Consider the following 21,339-nt stretch of genomic DNA (forward strand, 5'->3'; position numbering starts at 1 on the left):
AGGACGCTGCCCCTCAACCCCGCCTTGTACCACGACAGCAAGTGTGCCAATGGTGCTGCCCCCAAAACCTCGTTCAATAATTTGGGGGGAAACTACGTCGATAAAAGTGGAGAAAATTTATCCTCTGTGTCTGATTATGCTCCATATAACAACAATAATTAACCTCAGAATTTTTCATAGACAACTTGTAATGCATCTTTTAACATGGTACATTGTCCCTCTTTATTGGGAGTGTATAATATGATTACTAAAAAATCATCTATATATACCAACAAAATGGGAACCATAAAGGAAGCATATATTGAAAACCTTTAGCTCAAGAAGCCAAGATGCGAGGCTTGAGAGGAAGTCTCCAAAGCCTATATGTAATTTAAAGTGACATGATATAAATTTTTGTAATCAATAAAAGTTATCGTTTAGTAGCATTTTATTGTGTTAGATGTTGTTATATGGTGATATTTTCTATTTTTAAGGTGTTGACTCCATCTACACCAAGTTGTTGTGCCCCGTCCTCTCTTAGAGTGGCCGCATACAAATCCACGAATTCCCCACCAAGCGTGCCATGTTCCAGCTACCATAGACAGGATGCCATGTGGCCTACTCATCGAGCCCTTGCGCTCACTTAAAGAAGTCCCCTTCAAGAAGGCCCACCTACATGACAAGTGTCCAATGCGTTGGCTGCTCTCTCATCTAGGTTGTCGACGCATATTCTCGGGATATGTACAATTACGGGTTTTCTCACTATCCAACCACGGGTCGACAAGTGTTAAAAAACACACCCTCGATCTGACCATGCAACCATAAAAGCCCAGAAATCAGGGCGATCGACTTTTTATCAACAATTGGTGCACATCCTGTGAACGATCAGTAAGAAGGGCACATTTGTCCTTGGCACAAAAAAATCAAGGTGAGGAGGCATGTTTTTCTATAAAGGCCCATGGGCTCTCTTTGTAAAAGGTCTGGGAAATTATTTTTATGAGGTGAACTTGTAAAAGATAGAAAGTTTTTTGCTGAGAAACAATTGTAAATTCATAGTTTTCTTTGGAAACTCCATGTTCTTAATACCAGAAGGGTTCATCATGTTATTAGTTTTCTGAAATATTTTCTCTAGCCTTGGTATTTTTGCTCTTAATGAATTATGAAAGTTGTGTCCATGGGGCCTTTTTCTTTTTATTAATCAAAGTGTCTTGTGCTGATTTCCTTCGAGTTTGTTCCAGTCTACTTATGTTGGTATCTTTATTTACAATCTAATTAGGTGTGCTCATGATCATGAATGTTTTCTTCTCTTCATAGGGCACCTAAAATAGAAGATGAATTGTACTTCCCATAGCTTGCCCTTTAGGAAATCATAGTTTGGAGGCTCAAAGCTTCTTGTTGAACCCTTGTAGGAGTTATTTTGATTAAGAAGCAAGAACCCATTCTTGGGATCTCTTGATCGGAATTATCTTCCTATATCATGTTTTAGGACATAATGGGATTAGCATTCCTTAGGAGTTTACGGCATTATTTAGACCCTTGCAGGTACTTCCTGCAGTCGGGGTTTGAATGTTATGTTCTATGCCTTATAAGCTTTGTATATTATGTTTTCTTGGCTAACAATGAAGGGTCTGTGGTGCATCATGTTTCCTCAATGATGGTGTGAATATTTGGCTAGTAATGGCCGAAACCCTATGAACATCATCACACACATTCTTGGTTGAAATAACCATAAGTCATTTCCTAAACCAATCTTTACTATAGGCACATTGCCCCTTTAGTTTAGTCTAACAGTAAAGACCTCCCTCCCCTTTTTCTTCTCCCCTAATCCTGAAGAGTCAACTTCTAAAATTCTGGAGTTTGTTTCACAGGGTGCCTGTGCCCCTCCTGTGAAGCTAACCCGACTGCTTCATAAAGGTTTAATCCCTTTTGAGGATCAACATAAGGAATTGTGTGCGTTATAGTTATGAGTTTGTACATCTCTTAATTGTGACCTCCATCTCAAACTAGATCGCGTTGCACATATACTCAATTTTGTAGACTCCATTAATAATTTCGCAAAGACAATGAGTTTGGAAATGTAACTTTAGTAATTTGATGTAGAGGGTCTAATAAAATAGAGCATCTATCTATAAAGATTATAATGGATGAGTGTGCACATTTGGCTAACTATCTACAACCAAGAAGGGCCAAGGTGATTCATAGATGTTATTGCGGGTGTATGAAAGATAAGCATTGAGCGATTGAGAGCCATTGTATCTTTATGCTAACCATGCTATCAAAGACAATAAGCTTTTTGTTTCCATTATAAAATGAACCATTCAATTTAGATAGTAATATTCTAACTTATACAATAATTTAGGTAACAAGATAAATGTTTTTTGATTTTATATATTTGCTTTAATGTTGCTTCATTCCACTATTTGGTCTTCAGTTGATTTATGTCATAGCTATTAATTGGTCTTAATCTATTTTAGCATAAGATGCCCTTCAACTTTCTCATAGTACACTACAAAGTCCTTAAAAAGTGAGTTCCTTACTAAAGTTAAAAAATACTCGATTTTGAATTCTTACCTTGCAATCTTGTGCCTATATGCATCTTATGTGCCTTACCTCCATTAGCACAACATAATGTCCTTAAAAGTGATTTCCTTAACGAGGGCCCTAATTTAATAGTTTAATGTGGACTCAAATTCACAAGTATTGATCCTAAATCCCAATCTTATGGTTTGGTGCCTATATACACCTTACATGCCTTACTCCTATTGATATACTACACCTTCCTTAAGATGACAGTTCCTTACTAATGTCCCTAGTATGATCTTTACTTGTAGACTCGAATCTACAAGTATTTGGTTTTGAATTCTAATGTCATGGGCTAGTGCCTTCCATGCCTTATAATAATACTACACAAAATCGTTAACAAGAAAAGTCTATCGTCAGAGACCTTATTTTAGCCTTTTTTGACACTTCTTATAGCATATAATATTTACATATATTTGTACTAGTGAAAATTGCATGCCTTGCACCTTTTCCCCTTCATTTTAGACTAACTTTGACCCACTTGTCTTAAAAATATGACTTGTGTACAAAATGATATATTTTGCACGAAAATTGACAAAACCTAGTCTTAGTCAATTGTATTTTCATTTACTCCTTAAGGCCTAGAATCAAACCTCAATTTATCAATCCACCATCCTAGTTCAAATTCATAATTGAAGGGAAGAATTGACCAAAATGAACCCAATTTTTGAGATTGCAAATTAAAAATTCAAGCTCCTCATATCTTTCCCTCCATTTAGCCATTATGAGCCAATCAAAATGGAAAAGCATTTGCATAGCAATGTTAGGTTGTTGATTAAAAGGATAAAACTTCACTTATTTGGAACACCAATTGAATTTTTTTAATATACATTGACACCTAAAAAAATTGTATTATAAAAAACATTGATATGTATATTACATTGCTATCTAAAGGTTTGACCAAAGAAGAACAATCTTTTCCTTTTAAGTTCATCTATCCACAATACCATTTTGTATGTAGGTTACAAACACTCAAACTTCAGTATATTCTTGGTGATATTTTTCTTAGGGCATTTTTGTACAGGTAGCTTAGATCCATAGCAGAGTTTGGATTCTTGCTAACAAATTTGATCCAATTCACTTCTGCACTCCCAAATCTGATCTTAAATCTGAGAACAACCCAATTTATATTTCATCATTTTGCTTCCAACACATCCAAAAATAAGCAATTTCGAGCCACCCAATGCTGTCCCCACCACCACAAAGAAGTGAGCTCTTTCCTCTTTAGCAACCCATTCATTATATACAAATTTCTCCAATTCTCTAACCTATGCTGTAAAGGAATGAATATAGGGAGAGGCAGGGGCATGTATCACATTTCTTAAATTGGAAGGAAAAACAGAGGAATTTCCACCCCAAACCTCCTCTGCAATGATCTTCTGCACTGCTTCTGTGGGATGAAATGAATCCCAAAATATGTGACGGCTTGCATCCTCACACACAGAGTGTTCACTCTTTTGTCCACATCCCACACCAGCATTAAATGTTCCCTCACCACAGCAAGCAGATTCAATCTCAGAAAACCCTGCAACAAAACCCCCAGTTACTCTAAAAGTTTTGAATCTGAAATATAAACTGAAGAGCTTGCTAATACAGCCAACGGCATAAAACAATATAAGATGCTTTGCTTTAAAGCATATTTTTCAGAAAACCCTAAAAACAAAATCCTTCTAAAAGTTTTGAATCTGAGGCATAAACGGAAGAGCTTGCTATTACAGCCGAAGGCATAAACGGAAGAGCTTGAATCTGAGATATAAACAGAAAAGCTTGCTTTAAAACATATTTTTCAGAAAATGGCTGGGACAGAGAATTCTTACCAAGTGTTTTCCCATTGTTTATGATGCCGAGGACGAGGTCGTAAGTATTGACATAGAGAAAGGTTGATCCTATTAGATTTCTGTTTAAATGGCGGATGAGCTTCTGTAGTCCTAAATTAAATTCCTGAAACATTTCATTGGCTGTTTCATCGCATCCGCCTTTCCATTTGGCAAGGCCGGCGTATCTCATCCCTGGACTGCATCCCAGAGGCCCGATTCCGAACACAACAAATTTTCGCCCGCCGATCTCGTGCAATTCCTGTAGAATCATTTCAAGCAGTATTTAGAGGGTTTCAGAGAATCTGTAACTCTAAAAAAAGTAATACTGAACTTATCAATTAATCAATTGTTTTGGATCAATCAAAAATATTATTATTTTTATTTTTAAAATAAATTTATATTTTATAATGATTTGGACTAAACTTTCATTATTTTTTTCTGATAATTAATCATAATGTGCCATGAGGAAAAAAAATACATAGTATTATGTTTTCAGCTTGTTTTAAGACTAGTTTTTTATCAAATTTTATTGTTATTGATTTGACAACTAGGTATCATCAAGTAGTGACATTAGGTTTGCGCAGTCATTAATAGACACTACAACATCTAGGTAAATTGCATAATTGTCTGTCGTGTCTTCCATCTAATATTGATTGATTTGAGTTAGGAAAAAATTGGTACTTCAATTCTCTTATAGCAAATTCTCAAAATTCTTCTTAGCACAAAGTCATTCTAAAAGAAGACAATGCTACAAGAGTGTAGGTAAATTTATGATAGTATAACATAAATTCACAAAATATTATATAAAATCATGTCATACTAAAATTAAATCATATAAAATTATGTTCAAACATAAAATATAGATCAATGACAAGTTTGTCTTAAGTGTTTGACAAAATTCCAATTCCAAATTTGTAAATCTAATCCTAAATAATGTCTATAAATACATCTTTTACATCATCATAATATAAATGTGAATATATTATGGTGTCTCATGGAGGAGTTTAGTTTTATGGAGTGGGGTCTAATGAAGAAAAAGATAAAAAAAAAGTGCTCTAAAATTAATTAGAATCTTTCCAATGATAAATAGGAACCACTTCTTTTTAGTTTGCAATTTTAAGGTTTAGATCTCATGAGGGGGTTTCAAGATCTATGAGCAAGAGGTCTCATGAAGCAAAAATAAATAAATAAATAAAATGTTTGGAATCTTTTTTACTTTTTAAAGTCATAGATTTGAGTGGGTGAAATGGAGCGCCCCATCAACATAGTAATTTTTTTCTCACACTTTTCAATCATGTGAAGTTCTAGATTCTCACCAAGAAAAAAATGAAGAAAAAATTATCTTTATTTGTTTATTTTATCTCTCTATATTTATAATCCTTTCCACCAACTTCCTTAAAGTTTAGAACCTAAACTTTTAAGCTTAAGAGCACTTCTAAATTCATTGGACCATCAACTTAAAATATTCTTAAAAAATCTCAATAACATTTACTAAATTTTTTTTTTCAAAACCTTCTTGGATAGGACCCCAGCTTAAGGGTGTGCATTTGGGATGAGGCTAGAAATTCCTAACATCAGCGTATGAAATTTTCTACCACTTGTCAATCATGTGAAGTTTTTAAATTTTTGACATTTTTTTTTATCATTTTGTATTTATATATCTATTGAATTGAATAATGTAAAATAAGAAAAATTGTGAGACCCCCAACTTCCGTAAATTTTGGATCTTAACCATTAAAGATACACTACAAAATTCATCCCACTTCAAAATACTCCTAAGACTAGGTCTCTTGGAAGGGAGCTTGCTAAAAAACTTAAATACTTCAATAGGTGCTCAATTTATGGAAGTTGATGGTCTCATACATCTTATTATTTTGCATACTAATTCAATAAAATAAATAAATACAAAATAAAATAAAATAAAATAATTGATGGGACAATTTCTAAGGGCATGTCCCCATGCTACTGCTTAGCTTATTTTGGGTAGCAATAGCTGCTCAATTTTTTTAGGAGTAATTTGTGGAGCAGGTGGTCCCATGGAAAGTAAAATGACTCCTTACATTTTTACAAATAAAAATTGTAGGCAAAATTATAGGCAAATAGAAAGGAGAGGTAACAAATATGATAAAAAATAGAAAGGAGAGGGAACAAATATGATAAAGCCACATGTTTGTTTTTTTCATAAGGAGCAATGCTTATTTCTAGCCCCCCTTTTTTTCAAAGTTTATTTTCAACTTTTAAGCAGGATCTGCTTCACTAAAATAGGGGAAGATAACATCTTCCCTACTTCAATTTCAAACTAAAAAGTAGAGACCCCTACTATTGAGAAAAATATTTTAAACTTTTTCTTTTACTTGGTGGGACCCCTCAACCTTTAAAAAAATCCCTAACCCCACATAAAACCCTAGTCTAAAAAATCTCAACAGCTCCTAATGAAATGTTTCAGAAATAAGACAACTCTATCTATTCTCCATACAAAAATACAAAAATGCAAAAAATCTATTGAAAAACATTTGTATTATGCACATTTAAGTTTTTTATAAGCACTATTTTATATGAAGAATAGCCACTGATTCAATCCTCTATTACAATTTCTAAAATCTTAAATAAAACATAAGAATACAGAGATTACACAGAAGACTGAACAAAGCATACAACAAAATTCAGCGGCAGCCATTAAACACAGCCCACATAATACTATATAACAGCTCACAGAACTCAATCCCCACCAAAATTTCATCAATTATGACTGGAATTATTAGATTTGCAGAATCCACAGTAATGAGTTTGTAAAGATTTTTTTCTATCCCGTGAGACGAAGGCCCGGCCGCCCAAGAGTCACGGGATGATAAATATAAATATATATATATAGTGTGTGTGTGTGGGGCATGTGAAAATTTAGAGATAATAAATGAGGCAGAATTTTCTGACACGCCAACCAGTCAAAAAGCATTTATCAGAGATGAATGTAATGGTGAAAAACATATGGTTGTATTGATATTCTACTGTTTCAGATTAACATGTCAAAACACCAAAAGACATGACAAACGAATCCATGCAGATCCGTCCATTTGGGTGTCCTCGAGGAACCAAAAATATTACTGTTCAACTTAAATTTTCTGTAAAACTTTGTCATGTAGTGAGTTAGCTAGAATTGTGCAGAGTTTTACTAAATTAATTGTGAGATTGGATGTCTTTTTAATTTAAGCCTTAGGTTATTACTAGTACTGACACAGTTACCGCTGAAACATAGCTGTCATCACATGTTGATAAGCATGTAGCTGTTCCTGATGTCAATAGTTCAAATACCCATTAACTAACAAACAAACAAAAGTTTTTTTATTCATGCAGAATTGAAAATCTTGAGGATTAGATTGTGTAAGAGTTTTTGAATCAAAACACTTTCAATTACATTCTGTGATTTTATATTTTCTGTAATTTTCTATTACTTGAATGATGGATGAATAGTGATGATAGGTTATGTGGTGCGATTTGAAAAACCCTTATACAGTCTAACTGGATTATCAGTATTATAGATGATGGAAATCTACTGTCTTTTTCCTTATAATTTTCTATCATCCTGATGGTGACGATGGATTATGTGGTGTGATCCGAAATATTGATTTGAAAAGCTCTTACAGTTTAACTGAATTATCAATATTATGAATTGTGAAAACCTAATGTCTTTAATTAAAAATTATTTCTTTTGAATCTGATTTACTAATTGTACATAATGAAAGAAATTGTTTTTTTCAAATCAGCCTGAAGAAAACAACTTTAAATCTCTGACTTACCAGCAAATAGTGTTTATAGATCTCCAAAAGGGATTGGATAAATGCTTGGGGTCTAACTTTGTGGTTGAAAGAAGAATTTGTCAAGTAATTCCCAGCAATATCATTTGCTCCAATATTGATTGCAATTACAGAATCCGAAAGCATCTGTTGTGCTGGATACCCAGAAACTCCTCCCACCATGTAAAATGCATCTCTGAACTCCTTTACTTGGCGCCCAAATGAAATAACATTCTGCACACACAATAAAAAAATTGGAAGTAAGCAGAGAGGAAATTATATGACTTCAAACCAGAGATATTAAATCAAATGGAGGGTATATCAGACCAATAGTCAGTTTGAATACAGTGGTCCAGTGGTCAGTTTAGTGAAAGTTTAGATGTTAATTACTTTGTGGAATTTTACTTGTGTGTTTAAGTGTTATGGCTTGATGAAGGAGCTGTAAGCAAAACTACTTACAGCGGAATCAGAACCCACATGCTAGTTTTTAGTAATTAATACCCATATAGCACACAAACACCTCAAAGAAGCATTGTTTAAGGATCCACAGCACAGAAAAGGCAGGCTTGGTAATCACATAAGTTTCAAACTCCTAACAGCAAGACCTAAAAATAATTTTACTACAGAAATTTTTTCTCCCATCTATTGAAGAAAGACCTCACCTACCTTATTCTAAATTTGAAAAAATTGTAAACTTATGTGACTATCAAATAAATTTGTGACAAGAAAACTCTGTTAGTAGAGAAAGCCCAACAAATATACTCCACTGATTAAGACTTCTCATCCTTTGAGTTCTTTTCTTCATGATAAAACTTTCAGATTGTTTCTGTATATGTGTTTGAGTGATATTTTGGAATACACAGTGATCTGTTATCAGAAAGAGTTGGGTGTTTCTGGATTTGGGTGTTTCTGGATTCAACTGTATATATGTTTGAATTATATTTTCGAACACAATCAGTGGTCAGTCATCCGAAAGAGGAGAGTGATTAATGAAAGTGATCCAAAATATCATATTGATTTCAGAAACAATCTTTCTTTTGAACACCACACAAAATATTGTAAACTCATGCCAATTAATGAAATTTTCAAAATATTTCTTACCAGATGTTGAAAAGTGGAGTCCAGCAACCCACTTCCAGCAGAAGCAAAGTTTGCACCCTCAGAGCTCACCAAACCCACTCTGCTTTGAAACCATGGAGCAGGAAAATGCATCCCCATCCTACTTGCTGCCATTCCAAATTCAAAACCATATAAATACAACATCTACTTCCAGTTTTAGTTATTGACAAAAAGGCAAGACAACAACAAGAACTAGCCCTCTGAGTGAACTCTCTTCTTAACATGTGTAACTATCAAACCAGAAAGAAAAGACATAGATTGACTGTACTGTTTTATGACCTAAACAGAAACAATTAAAAGTTTCAGATATATTTTTCTTCTGCAGTTTTACTTACTTTCTTACATCTGATGATGGTTCATGTATGTAATATGATTCGAAATATTGATTCAAAAATCTTTTATACAATCAAACCAAAAAATTCTGAAAATTTAATAAACATATAATATACCTAAGAAATCAAATATGGTTCGGCCATCAGAGAATCGGCCAGTGGGTGTGCCAAAGAAAGTTTTCCCATACGGAGCAAAATTTGCACGAGCAGCAACACTTGTATTGATATAGTTATTATTCCCACAGTCTGCTAATGAATCTCCAAACACAAAAAGAGCAGAAAACTTAGGTGGGGCACCATGAAACTGATCATAAACACCTTTGCTCCTCCAAATACATGCCTTGACAGCCACAACTGCAACACAGAAGAGCACAATCTTGATCCATCTCCACTCCTGAAAATCCATTCTCATGAATTCATTCCATGCAACATGAATGAATACTTTTTCCTCCCACTCTTATCTTTCCACAAACAGTTCGAAGAAGAAAAAATGGGCGAAACAACATATATTTTTGAATTACTTGTTGACTTTGGTAGCCACCATGAATTCAATTTACATTACTCAGTCAAATAAGCATGCTCAAGAGAGCCCACCTTTCAAGAAAATCAAACCCCATCAACGTTCCATTTTAGTTCCTACAACTTGAGAGAATATGAACCGTTGATTGAAGGATTATGAACAGCTGGTCAACATCGTGTTGTATACGTCATTGACAGACTGTTATAAGGTGTTTTTGTCATGGTGTAAACATGTGGAAGGGCTTAAAGTAAGCCATTCTAGAAGCTCTAGAAGATATAACTGTTGAAACTTCGCCCTCAAGAAATATGAGGAAAAGATATGAGAAATGCCATTGGTATTGGGTAAAGTTAGGTGGGGTTTAACTAAATATGAAGAAGGAGGATCTTTTAGCTTTTAAATGTAAGCATTTGAGTGGAGTAGTTAGATTCGAACCTTCGTCTTTCATTCTGGATGCAATCTCAACTCAGGATTTGACTTAAGTCAAACCTTCATTTTTTTAAAAGGAATCTCTTGTATGGATTAGACTAAGTTCAAACTCTCATTATACTTTTCTAATTTCTTGATGTAACCTCTAGGTTTGTTTACAATTAGGTTTAGATCTTTCTGTTTTCTTTGGATGCAAGTCAAGTCTGAAGATACATAATACATATAACTTTTAGTTTAATTTAGAAAAGATAAATTTAAACATATTATATTGAATAACAAGCATATTTAAAAAAAAATTATTAATATAATTATTTTATTTGTTCATTCGGAAAGAGTATCAAAGTTACCATCCATGTTTCAATTACCTTTACTCCTTGCTCATCCAGCCTTCAAATTAAAGAAACCTTAAAAATGATAATTAAATTTTTCTTAATAAATTTCACATGTACCAATAGCTGGCCAGTAGTTAGAATTCTTGGACTTTAGTAATTAGAGGAGATGTGTAACTTTATTGGTACCCATAGTGCACAACTACCAGGCCATTTGTGCATTAGTATTGGTCATTTTTTAGGTGGTTGTAGTGATAGGTATTGGGACATTGAGGGACACCACAACATGTCTCGTTACTACCCACCCAAAACAATAGCTATAAGTAGTTAACTCGCATACAAAGACAAATCAAATCCAATCTGAAATTAAATCTTTCAAATGGAAACGTGCCCATTTTGTTTGTTTTGTTTACTATTTGCTTTTTGTTTTTCTTATGGGAATGTTGAACTCTATAATACCTACCATTTAGGTTATGCCTATGAGCATAATACTACTAATTAAATTAGTGAATATTTAAATTGATTACATTTATAGGGAGAATTTCTTTTACAAAATATTTAAGTTGTACAAATTAAATGTAATTTAAAATTTTAGATATAAAAAGTTTTGAGTATGATAAACAAATCAATTAAGATGTGTTGTAATAGTGAAATTTGTATATTTATGCCTTTTTTTATTTAGTTCAACATCTATTTGGGTAGAATCCCTCATACATTTATATATGAATAATGGCATAATCTTGTGTCACCTTTACCCATTTCTTTACATTCATTCCTATTAATATATCCTCCACCTATCTACATAGACACATATTCCAATATACTCACCATGATTATGTATTATTATGCCTATTTGTACATGCATCCCTTCACATTCCATAACCCACTTAATTTAATTAAATTTTATTATATTGGGTCATTTTTGTGGATGCAAGGTTGGCCTTGCAACCATAAACTTAACCCTTGAAATCTTGAAGTTCAAATGCAAATTTTGATCAACTCTTGTCTCATCATTTCCCACATAGTGTTGACTTAACACAAATTTGTGTAATTTATTGCTAGATTATGATGTTAGATCTAGAATATAATGCAAGATATTAAATTCATATAAAAAATTTGTTCTAAATCAAAGTAAAATATTTAAAATATTTTTATATTTTTATATTAAATTTATATAAAACCCTTATTCTAAATCAAGTAAAATATTTTTATATCTTTGGAACGATTTTGTCTATTATTCTTGGCAACTAATGGTTACCTTCTTTTCTATGTATTCTACTATTTTGCCTGATTCAATATATGCTTGATTCTATATATATATATATATATATATATATATATATATATATATCCTTCACCTACCAAAGCAAGAGATCTCCTTTATCAAGTGGATTTTCTCATGGAAATGAGAGATGTAGTTGCTCTTTAGATTCTTCAAGATTTTGATTATATGTACTTGTATGTGTATGCTTAATGTATCTTTATTGAGTACCTAAGTATGAGAGAGCATGGGTATTAGAATGTCTAGGGGGATAATGTAGGATTTGCAAGCTTAATTTATAGGTGCTTAAGTGAGGGTGTGGATGCTAAGATTAAATGATGGATAGACGGTGGAGATGCATTTTAAGAAATTGGATTATGTGTAAAGTGGCTTCTTTAATTTAAGTAATTGTGGAGGGAATTTTTTTATTTATAGTTTATTTATTTGTTGTAAGTGGATAAAAGGGGGCCTAATAAATTTAATTTAATAATGGGGTGAAGTCGGTTTAATTAATTTAATTTAATTTTAATAACTAAATAAAAATAGATTTGACCTTATAATGGAGTGTATGTGGATTTAATTTATTTAGTTTTTAGATAATTAATGGACAAAATTGTGGAGGAAGTTGATTGATTATTAAAAAATAATTAGTTATTGTTGTAAGAGATAAAAATGGCAATTTTACCTGAAGTGCATTAACCAAGTGATTTTTCCTACTTTCACATTAGGATTGAGACTAGTTTGCTAATTTTTAACAAATTAAATCCACAATATCATAAAGTGTTGTTTATTAAAAAATACAATAATAATTTATATTTTCTATTATAAAATAAAAACATAAAGGCAAGAGGAACTATGTGCCAAATGAAAGAAGTCATAGTCTAGGACACTAATGTGTCACCAAGACATCCACTCATCACATTTTAGTTCATACAACCCAAAAAATCTAAAGTATTGTTCTACTTAAAAAAATATATAACCTGCAAATTAAAAAAAATCTAGAAGTATGACGAGATGACAATAATTGAAAGAATATAAAAGTAAATATAAATATTAATCTATTGAAATAACTTTATCAGAATGAAAAGGAAATCGATAAGGAGAAGATATCTCTAAATCCTCTAGAGTTTGGATAACTTATTCCTTCATACAACTTGTAGCTATTAGGAATAAGAGAAATTTTTTGGGCTATTTAGGGATTTGTTTTAGTCAAATATCAATATTTGTCTTTCAATATCCACAATAACCAATATATATAGCTAGAAAATAGTGTGTGAACATGGTCCTATCCCAAGTGTGTTAGGGAATGGGTAGATTTGTGAATATGTAAAATAGTGTAACTATAATTAAAGAGAAGGGATTTGAGGATTCAAAGGTGCTCAAAGGCACAATTTAAATGAATATTTGCAACGGTAGTAAAAAGAAAGAACATATCACTTGGAAAGGATTGAGGAAGACACGGAGATAAGAGAGCTAAAAGTGATTGTTAAAAGAGAGTTGTAGAATTCTTGAGAGATTGTAGAAAGTTGTAAGAATGCAAGAAAAAATGAAACAAAAAATCCAAAGAATGTAACTATGAAAAGATATATTAAAACTTTGAGAAGAGAGGCCAAAGAAAGGAGCTAACAAGTCATTTGGAATCATTGTAATTTGTTTTCATTGACTAGGGAAGGTGATGAGTGGAAAAATTCTTTAAAATGGTCACTAAACAAGAAACTATCATGGGATGCTAATGTATCACACAAAAATCTATGCAACATGCTAGTGTCCCATGCACATTTCTTGTTCAATGGTCATTTTTTAGCATGCATCATGGTACTGTCCAAATAAGTTCAGCTAAAAAATGATGAGGCACTAGAAAGACATAAGTGGCATAAAATTTAATAAAAAGAAAACACAAAAAAGAAGAACTAAGTACTTTGAGGATGAAAGATGGTAATACAAGCACTAAAAATAATCCTAAAAAGATACTAAGGGAATGAACACCAAATTGTACATAAAACATAACATGAAATTACAAGGGTATGCATTTTTTGACATTATATTTTGCCTCTATTTTAGTGAGCTAGTGTACCTACGTGAATACACGTGCTAAATTAAAGAAAATAAATACTAAAAGGATATACATAAAGTAAATACTATCATTAACCTAAAAGATATTATAAAGGATGATGAAAGCTCTTCAACTAAAGGAACTATGACTTAGATTGGGAACTTACAAAATAGACATTTATCAATAGAAGGCTACACAAGGTAACAAAGATAGAAAATAAAAACATGCTAAATTACTATTTTTAGATGCCAGACACACACACATGTTGGAAGTATGTGTTGTTGTGGTTGTCAACGATGTCAAACTTGTTGTTTCGGATAATTGTTGGTCTGGAATGTTTGTGGTGCAAAGAAATCTTGTTGTGTTGGTGTTGCAGATGTTCTATTGGTTGTTTCAAAAAAATTTGGGTTTGGAAAGTGTTGTTGATCTTGTTTGATGTTCTTATCTTCTTTGGTTATGTTTTTGGCATTATGCATGAGTTAGTTTTGTGGTCCGGAAATATGTGTTCTCTAGAAGTTGTGGCATATTCCATAGTAGGTTGTGGTTTTTTATGTTAAACCTATCTTTGGGTTCGAATATGATTTGTGGAAGGTTATTTTATATGTTATGGGTCTCATGGTAGCATTTGGAGATCCAGATAAGAGTAATTTGCATTGCAGAGATTGTTTTGACCATTGATTGTCTATATGGATGGGTTGTGTGTTGGGATGTTGAAGATTTTTCTAGTGATTGTGAATCAATGGATTGATCTTTGGAAGATGTGTTTTGGTCCCCTCTTTCTCCTGGAGTGGATCAACATGTGTATTTTTGGTATGAAAGGTGTGTTGTGTTTCAGGCTAACTTGGTTCAAGCTTTGATGATCTATCTTGTATGTAAAAGATGTATGTGATTAAGTTGCATGAAGAAAAGAAAGAGGATGGGAAGAAGTATGTGATGTGAAGATAATCAACAAAATTCAAAGTAGAGAAGAAGAGTTATGTTTGAGTGATATGCAAGTTGTTTGAGACTATGGCAGAGGCATGAGACAGAGTGTTGAGAGATGAGGTTTGACTTGTGTGTGTTTATGTTGATCGCTTGATGTAGAGTTCAAGGACAACTTCATGATAAAGAGATCCTTCTTTTCAAATCATTTTTGTATCTTGCCCTGTTGTAGTTAGCATCAAGTTTGCAAGTGCTCTTCTTGTAATCAAATATACATAGTGGATATATTTTATGGGCAAGTGCTCACCTTGGTTTTTCCCTATTTGGGTTTTCCACGTAGAAAATCTTGGTGTTCATGTGTTGGATATGTGTTGTTGATTAATTGTATATGTGTTGAATTATTTGTGTTCAAGACTTATGCACCCCCCCTCTTAGTCCTACATTGGGTTAAATATATGGTATCAAAGCAAGGTTCCTCTTGAGTAATCTTAATCGCTTGAGGTAGATCCAGAGTCTTGAACACTATGTTTGAAGAAGAGTTGCATGATATGGATGCTTTAGATCAATGTGATTGGGATGACGTTGAAGGATTTGTTGATATGGAAGGAGAAATGAGATTTGCATTGGTTGATCTAGATGCATGCAGAGACAAATATAAAAGGCAATTGAGAAGATTTCCTTAAGGGGTTTATTGGACAAAGGAAAGAAGTCTATTGATGAATATGAAACAAAGCTTAATGAGAAGACAAAAGAATGTTCGAAATTAGAAGAAGAGGTGATAAATCTATAAAGGGAACTCAAAGATGCTAAAGATCAAATTAGTAATGGCTTAAGTTTGAAAGGTGAAAAATAGATATAGGAATACGTTTTGCAGTTTCAAAATAATGAAGAGTTTAGTGAATTCTTAAAGAGAAATGAAGAAAAGGACAAAGAGGTGAAGAGTGGTATTGATGATAAGAATAATTTCATGCCTAACTAGAGTTTCAAAATGTCTGTGATGGACCAGAGACCTCCTACTTATTTTAGGTATTTACCTTCCAAGGAAATTGTTTCCAATGTAATCAAGTAGGGCACAAAGCAAATGAATGTAGAAACCATATGAGGAATTATTCTTTCAATAGAAATTGTCATTATTGCAACAATTTTGGACACAAGGCTAGTGAATGTAGAATCAGAATGAATACAAATAGATATGCCAGATCTTTCAATGGATATTGCTATGTTTGCAATGTATATGGGCACAAAGCCATTGAATGTGGAATGAATAAAAACTTTATAAGAGATGTGAATGAGAACTCTATGCAGAATGGTCCAATATGCTATAATTGTAATGTTGTTGGGCATATTACAAAAAAAAATTAAGAGAAGGAAAGGAACGATTGTTGGTATGTAGAATGCAATGGACTCTAAAGGAAAAAGAAAGTTTTTGTGGGTGAATAAATCAAAAGAAAGGATTGAAGGAAGTGTTGAAGGTGGTTTAACATCTGTTGTGGATACAATTCCTTCTTTCGGTAATTGACTTGGACTGCAGTGTCTGAGGGGGAGTCTTTAATGAAAAGTTGGCCCCTCTTGGTTTGATGTTGAGTTTATTTTCAGCATGGTAGATGTGTATAAAAGGTTATGAAGTTTTGTTCAGTAGCATCTGGTGTGTGTTCAACAACATATAATTGACACGAGAAAAAATCACACAAAAAAATAACAAAGGAAAAATTGAGTAAAAAAAGTGAAAGAGACCTCAACGTGGAAGGCTATCAAATACTATGTGTCATCCTTAAAATATAAAGAAAATAAAGAAAACAACAAATAAAGGAATTATTACACAAAGAGAAAAGTATAATGAGTTGATTGATTGTTTTAAGGAGATAATTTCAACAACATTTGGATAGAGATGCATTCAATATGAAAGAGACTACATGACATGGATGTTATCTTACTTTTTCACTTGGGGTCATGCAAATGATAATAAAATCCTAAATCATAGGCTAGAAAGTTGTATTATGCTTTGTGACCATGGGTGTAAAATGGTAGGCTATATGAAGCACATAGACTAGCAAATTGTATTATGCTAGGTGACTCGTAAGAGACCAAGGTATACCATGTGAAGGGTCCACATGCTATCAATTTGTATTATGGTAGGTGTAACACATGCTACCAAGGTGGGACATGTGAAGGTTCCACAAGCTATTGTGTTGTATCATTTTGCGTTGATCACATGCTACCAATGCCACATAGAGCATAAAAAAGATAACTTCACTGAGGTGAAAATTTTAGGGAGTGTAAAGGGTAAGTGTGTCTGCCTTGACAATTAGGATAATAACTAGACTTGAAGCCTTAACTCATGGATTGGACATCCATTTTAAATAGCTATCATTCCTATAGTTGAGGTTCATTTACTTGTCAACCTAGGGACGTATTACTTGAAATGGGACATCACTGTTTGTGCACTAAGTTCCAGTAAAAGACATTCTATCCTACTGCATCAAATGAAGTTACTGAAATATAAATACAAAGCTGCAACAACTAAATGGCTACAAGAAATCTTAATATTGAAAGATGATTCTAAATGAATAACTATTATCTATCTTCAAATCTAGCAAGTAGGAACTACATTGTCTGCTTTGACTGCAGGAACAATCACAAGATCTGATTCCAGTGGCTGCAGGAACAATCATTTGCCAGAACAACTACTACAATAAAAGAAAACTTAATTCAACAATTACACAAGATTACTCACCAAGTGGCCCCCCTTGGATGAGTGTACCCATATTTCAAATGCTTCTAAATGCCCAGAATAACATAAATTTATTCATTATCTCCAAAAGTTGTTACAATACATAAAATAGGGAAAACACTACTTAGCTCTTAAAACTCTGTCTAAACTCTACAAAGAGGTTCAAAAATTTATTTATAAGGAGATTATAACAAACTCTTAACTAACTAGACCATGCCCATGAGAGTAGGCAAATTTTTTTTATTACAACAAGGAAGAAGTCAACCACAAAGATTGTGGGACTTTCATCATTACACGGCCAGGAATATAGCATGACAATTTTCACTAGATTGTCACTTGCTGAAGATAGTCCTAAATAAATCTGGTATTGCCTCACTATTCTTTAGCCACTCCACTCGAAAACCATCTCCCTTATTGTCTTTAATGCTCTCAACTGCCTTGAAATGTCTCTAACGACTTGCATGGTGCGATCCTTCAACTAGCATAGCTTGACCGCTTCTACAACTACTTATTTATTCTTGCATCAAGGGTTAGTGCATGCAAACACATACGTATTAATTTTCTATCAACCATAACATTTATGCATCCATACATGAAATTATCATAGTAATTCGCATAGCTACAAGAATATTTAGCCAAAATAATACAAGGTTCAGTAGGTTCGGTTAATATTCAATATGCACACAATTAGAACTCGAATATACCCTATGACCTTCACATTGTTTGATTACACAACTTAAATCATGAAAAAACATAACAGACATGGAAACAAAAAGAAATATTATCTCAACTCATCATCTTGCCCCCCAACCTAACTTCTTGTTGGTCCTCCACCAGGAGGAAAATTCCTCACATGGGAACTAACTCTAAAATCACCAATGGTACCCTGTCATGTGCCTCCTGTAGCTAGGTTCCAATAGAATCCCTTTGTTTTCTCCAACCTGGTCCACCTGGCTTCTTCTGCGGATTCATCATAGGGCTTATCAGTGGCTTTGCATCCCATGAGCGACCACATGAGAATAGGTGGCTGAAATATCAAGGGTAACCAATTATTTTCTTTTGTTCTGCCCAGATGGATATACTTGGGGGCTCTTTGTATCATTGCATGATAATTCAGCAAGGAATGGGGCTCGCCTTGTTTAAGTTCTTCAGGAATGTTATTCCATTGTTGAGCCAAATGTCCAACTACAATTATTGGAACACCTCCTCCCTGAGTGGCAAAACTCAGCTCTTAATGTCAAATCTATACAATATTTTTTGCCAATCGTAATACAAGAGTCATGGAATCTTAGCTTCAGCCCTAAGTGATAGTGGACAATCAAGATCCATGTCCCTGTGTGTCCTAAATTGTTCTCCCATGCTGATTTCATTATTTATCCATGACATAAATTCTTTTAGATGAATATCTCCAATATATAACAGGGGGTTCCATTCGGTATCAGAGGTGACATCATAATTGTGCAAATACAATTCACATAGTAAATTTTTAATGGTTGCACGAGAGATTTGGTAAGAATGATACAATTCATGTGGGGTCTCCAAAGAGGGACTGAAATCCCTAACAATATGGGTTAATTTAAAACACCTGTTGTTCTTTCAAAAACAAAGCGTAAACCCTTGGTGGAGCCGTACATTGCATTATTTTAAGAATCATGTCTACCACAGTATCCACCTTTGTCTGCAATTCAACAATCTATTTATCTCTCTTCTCAATTTCCTTTTGTTGTTTATCAATTATCTTTTGCATCCTAGCTTTTTCTATTTCCCATTCTCTATAAAATGAAAGTGCAATAGACAGACTTGTAAGAGAAGAGGGAGGCCTATGAGCAGTTACCTGGGGCTTCAAAACCCTATTTCTTGACTTCGTTACCTACTCTACAATTTCGACTAGGTTTATCAATCCTTCTAAACCTTGACTCCTCTACGATTGAGTTTCATGTGGACCACCATGTTCTTGCTTAGGTGGCTCAACAAAAACAACCACCTCTGTACTCTTTTGTGTTGGAAACCTTTGTCGAGCCCTACGACTTCTCCTCAATGACAGTTCTTGTGTGGCTGCAGGAGGATGTTGGAAACCTTTGTCAAACCCTACGACTTCTCCTCAATGATAGTTCTTGTGTGGTTGCTGAAGGATTTTCCACAGGAGAACCATCTCTCTTTGTTTTTCTCTTCTTGGCTGCAGGAGAAGCATGCACCTCTTGTGGTCGCTCAATAATTTCTTCCTCTGTAGCTTCTCTCGCTTTGCCCTTATTTTCATGAAGTGCGGCCCTAGTCTAAATTGGAGTAGAAGAAGGCTCAGAACTTGGTTTGTTCATGGTTTCTTCTATACCATGTGGAACGTCTTCAGCAATAGGAGGTTCAACAGCCATGGAAGCCCTAGAGGATGAGGCTCCCTCAGTTATTCCTTCTTGAGCCGCAGTTTCCTCCACAACAGGGGCATTGCCTTCCCCAAATCTTCTAATATCTTCAAACTCTCTCCATGTCATCTAAGAGACATCCCTCAGGGAATGTTCCACTAACAATTTAATTAACCCATGATGACTCACATACCGTGAACTACCCTTTTGCATCTCTTTAGCATTGATAGAAAGAAAGGTGATATAAGACATTTGGTACATTCATTCTCCACCCATGTCGTAAATGGCTCAATAACTTGAAATGAAAAAAATGTAGATTAGAATATTTTCCATCACATGTCAAAAACTTCATCACATGCTAAGTTACTTGCGGCCATTCTACTAGAAGAGACATCCTCTTTGTCCCCTACTTATCCACACTAAGAGGTCTGTCATTTGGATGAGTGAATTCCACACACGCACTCCTTGCATCCTTGGCTTTAGGAAATAATTCCCCATCCCTTGGCAACCCTGTAAGCTCTTCTATCCTTTCTTTTGTGGCTACAACCCATAAACCCTTAACTATAGCTTCACCATTGTTGAATGTCTACATAAATTCTTGTGCATTTTCTTCATTAAAATTTGTTAATTTCAAGATATAATCGATCCACCCATAATTTCAAAAGTAGGGTTCACACTGGTTATCCTATAGCAAGGCATTGTGAGTTACAGACTCATGGTGGATAGGCGCACCTCCCATGGCTACTTAGGCAAAAGAAAAATTCTGTTAAACCGCTATAGCAAATGCAGAGTGCCGAAATTCTTTGTGAAACTTAAAAAAAATCATGAACCGTATCCTTTAAAAACTTTATTACGGGTATCATTTATCTCAATTTAACTCATAGTACCTTGCAATAAAAATGGCGGCAGGAGAATTATACTCACACTTGCTATAGGCTGTCACATCAATCTTGAATTCATTCTAAAATGATTTTAGAAATTTAAAAACACTTAACATGAACCTTAAGTGATGTGGACACACTCTAAAATGTCATGGACAAGACACCTAGCTATGAAAAACCACAGATTTAATCATAACGCACACACACCCCAACCAAAGGTGACACATGTGTCCACACATATG

General features: G+C 33.8%; 1 protein-coding gene across 1 annotated transcript in view; it reads right to left on the reverse strand.

The window, feature by feature from the left end:
- Window positions 1–10,172, reverse strand: part of LOC131079194 (uncharacterized) — a 45,375-nt gene extending 35,203 nt beyond the window's left edge. Inside the window, exons 1-5 of the mRNA XM_058017099.2 lie at window positions 9,736–10,172; window positions 9,269–9,393; window positions 8,171–8,401; window positions 4,377–4,635; window positions 3,834–4,084 (exon numbers count right to left, since the gene is read on the reverse strand). Coding sequence (XP_057873082.2) covers window positions 3,834–4,084; window positions 4,377–4,635; window positions 8,171–8,401; window positions 9,269–9,393; window positions 9,736–10,030 — 1,161 coding nt within the window. The 5' untranslated portion in view covers window positions 10,031–10,172. The remainder of the gene's footprint in view (window positions 1–3,833; window positions 4,085–4,376; window positions 4,636–8,170; window positions 8,402–9,268; window positions 9,394–9,735) is intronic.
- Window positions 10,173–21,339: the final 11,167 nt, after the last annotated feature.

Source organism: Cryptomeria japonica, chromosome 10, assembly GCF_030272615.1.
Source record: "Cryptomeria japonica chromosome 10, Sugi_1.0, whole genome shotgun sequence".
NCBI classification, from domain to species: Eukaryota; Viridiplantae; Streptophyta; class Pinopsida; order Cupressales; family Cupressaceae; genus Cryptomeria; species Cryptomeria japonica.